The sequence below is a fragment of the Telopea speciosissima genome, chromosome 6 (assembly GCF_018873765.1).
Source record: "Telopea speciosissima isolate NSW1024214 ecotype Mountain lineage chromosome 6, Tspe_v1, whole genome shotgun sequence".
NCBI classification, from domain to species: domain Eukaryota; kingdom Viridiplantae; phylum Streptophyta; class Magnoliopsida; order Proteales; family Proteaceae; genus Telopea; species Telopea speciosissima.
Genome location: NC_057921.1, coordinates 37831182 through 37843638, shown reverse-complemented (window position 1 = coordinate 37843638; position 12457 = coordinate 37831182). Strand labels below are relative to the sequence as shown.

General features: G+C 35.0%; 1 protein-coding gene across 1 annotated transcript; it reads right to left on the bottom strand.

The window, feature by feature from the left end:
* Positions 1-428: 428 nt before the first annotated feature.
* Positions 429-1620, bottom strand: LOC122663827 (AP2/ERF and B3 domain-containing transcription factor RAV1-like). Its single transcript, XM_043859476.1, has one exon. It carries the CDS (start codon positions 1551-1553, stop codon positions 432-434), a length of 1122 nt encoding a protein of 373 aa, XP_043715411.1. The 5' UTR covers positions 1554-1620; the 3' UTR covers positions 429-431.
* Positions 1621-12457: the final 10837 nt, after the last annotated feature.

The window sequence follows — 12457 nt, the reverse complement described above, 5'->3', positions numbered from 1 at the left end:
CTCAAATACATAGTTCTATCACAACAACAATGTCAGAAATGACATGATAGTGCTGTTGAACAAATGTTTCCAAAGTTGGGATAATCTTGGATAAAAGTAGTTGTACTACATAGTAAAGTGTTTTGAGTGAAAAAAGTGTTCATATTATGCAAGTGTTAAGTAGAGTTAAAAATGGTTGCACTTTCATCAAGTGTAGCAGCCAAATAAGGGTTTCCTATTGAAGAGAAAATAAAACAAAAAAGTTCCTAATTTTTTTTTTTGGCTTTTTCTTTATATTCTTTGGACCTAATTTCAACATTTTCGGCTTCCTCTGTTCTAATATTATACACTTCAGTCTGCCAAGTTGCCCCCCTTTCTTCCCTCTACTTTCCTTTGGTCCCCTCCAAATCTCCAACATTTACAGCTATTAAAAAGAAATAAAAAAAAAAATGTTACAAATGTTGCTTCTTACAGAAATCCAAAGATGAGAAATCCGTGTCTCTCACCCTTTTCCCAGTCCAACTGCTACTGCTACCGACAATATGACTAACTGTAGGTATCTTGAAGAGGTTGACCCCAAATAGCCTAACAACCTGAACAGGAAGAACCGGAACAGCCGTTTGAACCATTTGTGTTGAACCAACAAACCCACCTGGCCCACACACAATCCTGGGTTTCCAATCGATGTAAAGCTGTTTATCAGTTCCGGTCGACCGCTGGAAACTTACGATATCACCGGCTTTCAAGTTCTTCTCCTTCACAAATCTGCTCCACCCTTTTGTTAACACATAACTCTGACTACTATTCCAATACGAATATCTAAATCTCCATACCTTCCCTCCGTTATCTTCAAAGTTTAAGAGAACACCTTTCGAAGTACTCCCGATTTGCAGAGGGAAATGTTTCTCTGCGTGTTGCTTCGGTATCACCAATCGATTCAGCTTTCCGACATCGCTTGGTGTTACCGCTTTATCGAAAAGCTGTTCACGGGCTTTCGAAACTCTATCGGAAGAACCGGAAAAAGCTGAAAATCCTTCTTCGTTGTTTCTCTTATTGCCGCCGGCACTATAACAACCTCTGTAATTACGTTTGCTCTGTTGAAGCTCATCGTTGTAAGTGTGTTTACGAAGCATATCAACGATCTCAGCCTTAGAATGTGTATTCAAGAAGATGGATTCGATGTTGTCTTCTTCGGTATCTGATAAGGGTTTGAAATTAGTGACGGCATCACGGCCTCGGAATCTTTGAGCGGCGATATCGTAAGCTTTAGCTGCTTCTTCTTCTTCATTGAAAGTTCCAAGCCAAACTCGTTGGTGTTTCTCGTATATCTGAGCACCCCATCGACCGTTGGGTTGAGGAACAACACCTTTGTATTGAGAGGAAGGAAGCTTTCGTGATTCGGCTTCGATTCCGCTTTCTAAGTCTAGAACGACGCTTGCTCCGCTTCCGACTCGGCATAGTTTCTCCGGCAGATTGTTTCCCGGCGGTGAAGGGAGTACCGTTGTCGGTGACACAGATGCTGAAGCAGCAGAAGCTGAATCGCTTATGGTCTCATCCATGCAACTGCTATCCATTTTTTTGGATTCTCCAAAGCGATGTAATGATCAGTTGAGATTAAGGAAAGAAGAGAGACAGAGAAAGAGAGAGAATCACGAGTGAGGAGGCAATGAGGCAAAGATCTCTCTAATGGTTAACTTGGGAAGGATTGAATAAAGGTTTAATATATATAAAGGAGGGAGGAACAGGTGAACCCAGTTGGAATTAATTTGAATTTCTTGATTTTTATTAGCATATATGGGGCAACTCTGATGTGGGTCAACTCATGAGATGGGGTGAGAGAGGAAGGAAGATTCATGGATACTGTGTGTCTGTGTGTGTGTGTGAGAGAGAGAGAGAGAAGTGTTGTGGGATGTGCCGCCGGTATATGGGAGAGAGAGGGGTTGGGGGGTTGTGTGTGGGTGGGACCCAGAGAAGCAAGTTGATGGGATTCACATGACTGTGGACCGTGTTTCTCTGTAAATTCATCCCCCCTGAAGCTTTGCTGCTAGTGCTGACCATGGGCATGGACTCTCTCTATCTCTCCCTCTCTTTCTTTCTCTCCCTGCTCTGTTTCAATTTTATCTCTTAAAAAGTTTATTTTTTAATTAAATTTTTTTTATTGAGATTTTATTTGTTGTTGCATCAAAATATCTTGTATTATTTTCTGATATTTTTTTAATGCAACCAATTATATTCCTGATAACCATCAACTTAGAGGAGAGAGAGAGAGAGAGAGAGAGAGAGAGAGAGCAAATGGATGAAGGAAGGATCTTCACAGACTAGAATGGGGCCTGAAAAGGTGGGCCTACTGCAAGGTATGTTAACTAAAAGAAGATGGATAGACTTGAAGGCAAATCTGATCCTACTAGAAATTCCATACGGCTTATTTGTCAGTTTTCTATTGGTCCTTATATAACAGGAGTTGTCTTATTGAATAGGTAGTCGGCCATGGATCCTCTCCAGTCAATTGACAGGACTGGAGAAAACAAAAGCAGAACCAACATTGACGAAAAAACTAAAATGGGTCTTTCTTTAATCTAAAAAGCTTTTCTTTATATGGGTTCGTATCACTTGATCCATAAAACCAAATTGGGGTGAACACAACATGGAAGCTTCCTCTTCTCTATATTTTATCTAAAATGTATTTCCATCCAATCTGTATCGTCCAATTTAAAATCAAGAGCAGGTGATCGAAGGGAGTACCAATTACCAAATGCATGCACATGAGGAGGGCAGAGATGGAGAGGTCATGCTACCATATTATAATGATAAATTTAAAAATAAAAAATTTGTTTTAATAAGATTACAAATGGATTAATTAGAAGCATTGCATATGCGAAATTATTAAATGCCAAATATGTTTAGGTTTTGTACGGAAGAGTCATCGGTCTTTGATGGGGCCCACTTGGTACAATTGGGTTGATGGAGCCAGAATCGTGGTGCTTAAGAAGGTGGGTTTGAGTTTTGGTTTTGGTTTTGGTTTTGGTTTTGGTTTTGGTTTTGAGCCCACCAAGAGAGAGAGAGAGAGAGAGAGAGAGATTCCATTTCCAGCTATATTTCCATCCACCATAGATAATCCCTGTTTGGGTGTTTTTTCAACGAATGCATTATTATGATGCAAAGGAAGGACGTATAGGGTCCTCGAAAATTGAAATTATAGGGTGTGGAAACAATTACCAACCAAACACTGTCCTTTTCTTTTCTTTCATTGTCTTGGGCAATCCACAAATGTGGGAAAACCCCCGGTGACGTATCAGAAAGGCACCTTCATTGATTGTAGCCGTTCGATTAGTTTTGAAGATCACAACCCTTCGATCATCAAGGGGACTTAGAAAGGTCAATGGGCCATTGGTGTATGCTTTGACCTAATGTTTCATTGAGGATGATAGACATTAGATTCATTGTATCTTTTCCTCTGGATTTGTGGATTTGTATTTGTTTACATCTAATGTATAAATGTATAAACAAATTTAAAAAAAGGGGTCTCAATTGTCATGCTTTCTAAAGAATAATAATAAATTAATAGTAAAAGGTAAAACTAGTGTTAATAGGATTTATTTAATTAATGGTTAATAGATAAATGAATGAGGTTAAACAAAGCAAATGACAAGAAGGATAAGATTTTTTCTGGTTTTTTTGGTAAAAGAGAAGGATAAGATTTTTGATAAAAAGCAATTGTGTGTGTGTGTGTGTGTGTGTGTGTGTGTGGGGGGGGGGGGGGGGTGGGGGTGGGGGGGCGCATATCATATCCAATATCTGCCTCGTGATGCTTTTGGATTTGTTTCATTTTTAATATATAACTCTACATGGTAAGGTAAGCCAAGATTTAAAGATTCTCACAAAGATTAACAACTATAGCATCTCCTTTGGTATGGGATTTTAATATTCAATAATTAAGGGTAAGGGACTAAGGGTGCAACCCTAGTTATCAGGGATTAAAAAATGTACCTTAAGTTCAAAAACATGGAATTGAATACGGGATCTGTTTTACTTAATTATGATTTGAATCGTCGTTATGGAATCGAATGGAATCAGCTAAAACTTGGTCAATTTGACCAGTCTCAGCTTAACTCGATTTGAATGGATATACTGGTGGTTGCTAGTGTAGTAGGGCATTAGCCTAAGTTTAAGGGAGAGATTGTTCTTATTTTCTCCCAACTCCACTCCTTCCTTGGCCGCCCTCTCCTCTTACAACTGGGATGTCACCTAGGTCCCCTCTTGAGTTATCACCTCTAGTGACCTATAGACACTTAGTAGTATTTGATTTTAAAAGAAAAAATCAAGGTTAATTGAAATACCATATTGATTTCGGAGTTGAATAGACTAATTTCAATCCGATTTTTAAAATTATAAATTTCACCTTTGGAATGCCCTACTCCATCAAAAGGGTTAGAATAGTGTAACTTGACACTTACATTCATGAATCTAATAATAAAATTCACATATGACACCTATTAATGATATTTTTAAAAAGAAGTCAAAAAAGAAAAAAAAAAAATCATCTTCATGTTGAACTAAGAAATGTTGCTACCAAAAAAAATTAAGAAATGTTGAATAATGAGTAAATACTTAAATATATTTAAAATACATTAAACATGAATTTTGTAATAGGAAAACAAAAAAAAAGATCCTTCAACCACAATGTGAGGATCGTTTTCCATGCTATCTCACTACCTAACCATGTGGGACTTATACTAACACTCAACACTCTCTCTCCTCCCTAAACTCTCTTATTGATGAATGAAATCATTCCCCTTGCAATATTATAGAGATAGAACATATAAATTAACTATATTTATGGGAGAGAGCTTGTTCCACATGTATTTTCGAGTTGCACGCTAAAGCAACCGGTTTCACATCGGATGTGAGTAGGCTTGTAAGGACTTGGGCACTCGGTAAATATATATAATCAATAATGTTCGTGTGTATTCATAAAAATATCTTTTAAATACTAGCTTCGTTGACGTTGAGGAAGGCTTTACCTGTTGCATCAAGTGACAAAGTATCCGAACTCTTCTTAAATGAAGTTGAAAAAGCTCCAAGACTTTAGGAGAAAGTCTTCCTTCACCACGCATTGAAGGTTCATACACACCATCCTATGGTGTACAAATACCCTATAAATACTCTCTGTGGACATTTCAAGCCCTGTTGTAAATGGATTTCCATTCTTCCCGGCTTAAGGAAAACTCGATCCAACACTTTAAAGCTTGAATCACAAGAAAGGAAGCGGTGTGGCACAAATTCTTCACATCCCTCCTGCATTAGATGAAATGAGAAAACTTCTTGGTCATATTTTGTAAAAGAATAGAAATCTTACATCCTTAATTAGGGTAAAGCAAATTTTTCCATTCAATAGTACTTTTTTTTTTGTGTTTTTGAAACTTTGGAGGGAATCGAATGCCAATTGAGTCATGTAATGACCCATACTCTTTTTGGACATTTAGATAAATTTCATGAATAAAAATAGGACAATGAGAAGTCAAATCTTTTTCGATAGAGAGAAGAAAAGTCAATTGATATTGAAGGGATGGCTATGATCATCCAATATCTTATCACTTCACATACAACCCCTAGAAGAGGGAGTAGATGATCATTCAAGTCAGTCAAATTGATGGTTGTGCTCATATATGGATGAGCCTGCACATAAAACACTTTTGCCTTAATTGTATTAATCTATATATATTGAGTATTCAACAATAAGCTTATTACATTGAAATCACTGTTGACATCATGATCATTCATCTCTATCACACTCTATCCTCTAAAAAAAAAAAAAAAAACTATCCTTATTAAACATTTTCTTGGGTCTCACTTGATTTCTTGTTGTAGAAGAACATCCCAGTGTTAGGTACTCGATCGATGTGCTAAAAACTCTAAAGAGTTCCACTCTATTCAAAATAACCCTTTTTCTAAGAAGTCATTTTCGTAAGTCGAAAAAAAGTAACTTTGTATCCTAGCTTTGATACTAAATGTTAGGTACTTATCGGATATATCAAAAACTCCAAAATTGATAAAATACGTAAGATTGAGCCCTTTAACTCATCTTATATTAAATCAACCCCATACATCAAATCCCATTAAACACATAACACATAGAAAATCTATTAATTGATGTAAAAATCCAATCACTAATCAGTGAATTCTAGGTCCATATATTTATAGCCCAATTTCAAGGAACCAGATCTAGGAATACATAAGAACTACTGAAATAGTAAAACGCGTGATTTTGCTGAGATCAGATCTTTTTGAACAAACGTTACAAAGATCAGTACCAACCAAATACTAATTGTGGGTTGTGGGCACTTGGGTTCGGATTTTGGAACCATCACTATCAATCGGACTCTGGACCAAATTTTGATAAGACAATTCCGTGGTTGAGGTTCGAAGTTGTATAATTTTTTTCTGTTTTCTTTTCTCCCTTTGAACGTGACACGCTGGAGTAATTCCTACATTGTATTCTCTTGCCAGTGAACATGTTCACAAATATTGATACTTTCAATAATATATAAAGACCACTTAATCCCGGCCTTTGACTTAAACAACAAATAATTTACGGGTGTGATTTCGGATCAGAAACCCATCAATATCAGTCGGATGGAACCCTTTTGACATAAAGAATGGTCTCCATTGCATTTCAATCTATTGAACTCAAATCGAATTTGGTGGGTATCTGTCCAACTCTCATCTCAATTATATAGGGTTTTTCTCATGTCGGTTATGAAAGTGATTTGATATAGTCTGATATGATCTTGGGATCTCTCACCTTATAAGCCTGTTTATTTGGTTAAGTGTCTCCCAAATTTCGTATCAATAGTATCAAAACAATCAATCTTCTCTTCTGTATCAATCCTTAGACCCAGAAGGGATGAATCGCTTAGAAACAATGGATTGTTACCGGTTCCTATTAATCATATGAAGGTTGATTTTATATTGATTACGACGGTGATTTGATGTGGGTTGATGTAGTCTTGAGTTCCCTCGTCTTGTAAACTAATTTAATGGGTCAAAAAACAAGAGACCTTGCGGATTCCAACTTGTTTTTGAAAACCATAACACTCACTTATCGTCACTCTTTTTAATTAGAACCTATTGATGGACATAAATCCTACATTAAAACTGATCTAAACCCACGTAACCTTTGGTGTTTCTCTACTCATCAGTCATCATCTTTTCGTCTTCTTAATCCTCATTCCCACCACCACCATCATCATCATCTTCAATGTGTCTACATATTTAATTGAAACACCCCTTAAACAATTAGAAACCTTTTGTCATCGTCTATCCCTTGAGTTTGTGTGCGTAATGTCTCTCTCACTTGGATATATCGAAACCCTCTCTCTTGTTTTTTTTTTTTTTTTTAAATCTATAAATTGAAGGGTAAAGCTTAGTTTGGACATTTCTCATTATCGCTTTTATGTCCAAAAACCAGTAATTTATCATTAATTTAATGTACCTATATCCATTTAATCAGGATCTTTGTTTCCTATTTATCCTTCACCTTGTAAAAACCAAACGGGTTCTTTAGATCACTTAAATCGTCATCATGGATACCAATTGGCTTATTGTGTAGCTGCCTTCACAGTTAACAACCCAAAATTAATAATTAAAAATTAAGCAAGTTTATCTCTTAACTAATTTTATAATTAACGATATAGGAAAGGTGGTGTCACTTTTGAGCGTCTGATTAGAATCCACTTAATAGTAAATATTAAGTGTTTAACAATTAATTCAAGGTCATTAGACATTAATTACTACCACTTTTTAATTAATTAAAGTTTTTAAAGAGTTAAGTAAAGCAATCACGTGAGGGTAATCATGTCATGGCTGATATTATTAACCAAGAGTCAATTATAAAATATATTAGAATAAGAATATTACAACCGTTGTGGTTATCGAATGCAATTTTTTTATTAATTAATATCTATTATGATAAAATAAAATAAATCCCACTTTTCCCAAACCCCCCCTTAAAGGCTTTTCAGTTGCCTGAGGATGGCTACACCACGTCATCCGCATCATCAGCTATGCAAATGCTGCCCATGTCATGCAATTTTTTAATAGAAGGAAAAAGAATTGGTACTTTCATGCTTATGCTTAAGAATATAATAATGATTATCCCAAAAAAAAAAAAAAATTTATTAATAAAATAATGAATTATTCTTTGGGAAAAAATAGAATGGTATCAACAAAAGAAAATTTAATATTTAAAAATAATTTAAGATAATCATGGTACTAATTTTAATTCCTAATGTTGTATCTACCTGTCTTGATGGAAAGTATCTTTAGGCTTGTGGTTGTGTTTAGTGTAAGTTACAGGTAAAATTTGGTGTATTAAATTTGCAACCAACATTGTAAAAATCTTATGGATTCGAGATTTGAATTAATATGAAATAATTAGATCACGAATTTATTAAGAGAGTTTGAGTGATAATTTTTAATATCACGATTTTAAGTATCGGGATTAGATCAAGCAAATTTGACAACTCGAATCTACAATAGGAAGAGCCAATTGTTTGCTCAATAGTTGATGTCTTACAAATAGAATGCAAGCTCCCAAAAGGACACGGGTTCAATTCTCTTGTTTTCATCTTGTGTCATAAGACATCTCCTCCCTTATGCACACACAATATATCCCTCTCACATGATAAACAAGCACTCTCCTACTCTAATAATGTGGGTCCCATGTAGACCCCATATGAATGGTACAATTCTCCAAACTCTCATTAGTGTAGTACGTAGATTCCTTTTACACTCGCATTATGGGAAAACCCTCTTCTTTATATACAAATTCCTTTCTACACTCATAACTCATATGTAGATTCCTTTTTACTCTCAAGGGATGTGGGAAACCCTCTTCCTTATTTTATAGTATTAAATATTGAGAGTCATTTAGACCATGGTTGATTGGCAAGAAAAAATAAATAAATAAAATAAAATTGATGATAATATTAAGATTGATTTATGTGTCTATTTCTCCTCTCAAAAAAATAAAAAGAAATTAAATTATTTTTCACTTTTCTTAGCCGCAAAAACAGAAGTTATATGGGAATATTCACTTTTAATACTTAATACGGGAAAAAAGTCTTTTTCCCACTGTTTTTATAAGAAGTAATCAAGTAGTTTTCTTTATCTGGTGTTGTTTTCTGTTTGGTTGTTTTCCTCTTTGCGAATCTTCTGCCACGTCAACGACACGCATTTTTTTTAATTTTTAATTTTTTCTGTTGCCGATGTCGGCAATCTTGAAAAAACAGTTGGAGAAAGAGTTTAGTAGTAGATTTCACATCGGACGGCCCACATTATCTCTCCTCACCAGTGGGTCCCATAACCAGATAATGGTTGCGGATCTGGTTTTGTAGTTTTGTTTCCTTTTCTCCCAACCAATTGCTGTGTTTTCTTTCTCTCCGTTCATACTTCACAAGTCACACCACCACAGAGGAGAGTGGAAGAAACGATAAGAAATCCTTTTTGTTTTAATCTTTGATTAAATAACCTTAATAAGATAATTAAAACTTAAGATTAGGATTCACTGAACTAATAGCACGGAGAACACACCCATATGGTGTGGATTAGGGTTAGTCAATACTCAATAGGGAAGGTAGAGAAAGTGTGAGGAGAGAGAGAGAGAGAGAGAGAGAGAGAGAGAGAAATCGGTGGATCTGGCCGAGATATCATATCAATTCCTCAAACCATGCCTACGCCTAGGGTGTCAAATTGGGACTGAAAAAGGTAAACTGGCCTAAACCGAAGATTTATTGGGAAGGTTTTGGATTAAGGTATTATGATCTTGGAATCGAACCAAATCAAACCACACCAAAAACCGAAAGAATCTGACACTAAAACTAAAACTGGTTCAAAACTTGGATCAAGATCGAAACCGAAACCAAAACAAAACTGATTTACTCCAATAAGAAATCTAACGAAACCCATTAAAAAAACAATCAGTTTTTCCATAGTTTTGTATAAATACATATGTTAAACCAAATCCTAACCTAGTCAAAACCAAAACTGACCCGATAACAAATCAATACAAAAAAACGATACAAACCAAAAACCAAACTGAACTTTCCTTATTGGTTTGGTTTCGAATTCATCATTCCCACACAGAAATTTAAACAAGTGGAGGTAATGGGTTTTTGACAGTTGCTCTAATATTTGATCAGCAAAGACAAAGGGACCCAATTAACGGGTCAAACCACATGCTCCCCTGGTATTCTTATTATTAATTTTGATAAACAAGCCATTATTCTTCTTATTATTCACTCTCAAGACTAACCCACAGTCTTTAGTAATTGATTTCTTTGGTTAATGTTTACTCAAGGTCTTGGGGGGAAGGTTGTGAAGAGTTTCAAATTTGCTTCTTTATTAACCCAAACATGACCTACTAGGTTAGATAGGTCCTACTAATCTATTATAAATTTGAAATTAAAATATTAATTAAGAAAAAGACTTAGCAACATAGTCAAACTAATCCAGATGAATAAATTAAGGAGGTACTTACTTAGCAAGTAAAATTAAGCATAAACTCTGTTAAGATTTAAGGATAATTAATAATCACGAATTGATGATTATAAAAATTTTGTTTCTTAACTTATTCCAACCACTTGATGATTGGAAGGACCACCCCCAATGGACCCATGAATAAAAAGTTAAAAACTGTACCCAACCTTATTTGGTTTTAGTTATTATAATTATTTTTTTTGTTTCCTTTTGTTGACTGGAAGGCACCCCTTCAGCCGCCATGTCTCAAGCCCTCCCTGGATGTCATTACTCATTAGTGAGAGAAGATTTTCTATTGGTCAGCAATGGGGCCCACAAAACCGTGTTTGTGCAACATAACTACTCAATCCCACTTGCCACACTTGGTGGTCTTGGTGGGCTAAGTGGAAGAAACTTTGGCAATCAATTTATATATGTTGTAATGTTGGGTGTGACACTGTGACCTGTAAGGCCCTTGATGAGGGGGTTCTCCCTATTGGAGTTATTTTTTATCCAATTGAATGGCATGGCATTGCATTTTATTAGTTAGGGGTGTCATTTTCAGGTTTGCACCGACAGACTTGACTGAGACTTCTCTAATAAAATCTAAAATTTTCAAAAATTTTATTAAATGATATGGTTTTGATTTTTTTTTTTTTTTTAATTTTAAGATTTGTAGTTTTTGTTAATCCATGGTTTATCTTGGTCATGGTTTTGAGGTATTGGTTTCGTATACATATCAGTTTTGCAAATGACAGATCCCGATACCATGTCAATATTAATATTGGTGACACGGAACGAATAAAGGGTAAAATGGTAAAAAAAAAAAAAAAAACTCATATTTAAGATGAACCAGGGGTAAATTTGTTCTGTACGGTTTATCTATGTTGATACTGATTTAATACTATATCAATTTTTTGAGTGGATTGATACCTGTTTCGATATCGTGCCCTAAGACCATGATCTTGGTTCAAACCGATTAACCTGATTAATTAATTGATTTAGGACCAAATTACAAACCCTCACTTGAATTCCAACCACATTGACAATCCTACATTGTATGATAAGGGTTGAGTTAGGTTATTTTTATGGCCCATTTCAAGATATGTTTCCAAAAGGCAAAATCTCATGTTGGGGGATATTTAGATTACTTTTCCAATGGCTAGTTTTTCGGGGTCCTCATAGCTTGACACGTGTTGAATTGTTAGTAGATCAAGATCCATTATTAGGTGAAATGAGATGTTAGTAGATCAGGATCCATTATTAGGTGATATGACTGTTATGTAAGGAATTGTATGAAAAAAAATAAATAAATAAAAGGGATTGTATGAAATAATGATTCAAAACAATTGTTTTTTTTTTTTTTTTTTTTCTTTTCGGATCATTATCTTGGATGGTTAAGAAGGTATATATATATATATTTGGGCATGTGGTCTCTGCACCAGCGGGGGGTTAATGAGAACGTGCATTCAGACATTAACATGGATGAGAATTTTGATTTCCATGGAGGTGGACCAGTAACTAAACGCGTTTTTGAGTTTGGGTGCAAGAGCTACTAGACTGTTTGGCGTTCTTTTCCCATACATAAATTGTATTAAAAAAAAAAAATTTTGAACAAAAAAGTTGGTTGTTCACACTCATCGAATCGTATGAATTTTTCATATATATATATATATATATATACTAGCAAGTCCCTTGAAAATGTCTCCATATGGTATATAAATTTTTATTATTAATGGTGCCCCAGACATGGGATTTTTCCGATTAATTAATTATAACTAATATAAATTGACTTTAGAATAGTCTTTGGTAGAAACAGAATAGTCCTTACACTATTGATATTGGAGCATCGGTATGAAGAAAGACAAAATAGTTATTTATATATACAAAGAAATACCGAGAAGGGTCATCAAAACAAATCTTTTTTTTTTTTTTTACTTCTTTGTAGTAGTCATTGATTTCT

Coding starts and splice junctions, on each gene's coding strand:
- LOC122663827 (XM_043859476.1), bottom strand. CDS start 1,553: ATGGATAGCAGTTGCATGGATGAGACCATAAGCGATTCAGCTTCTGCT.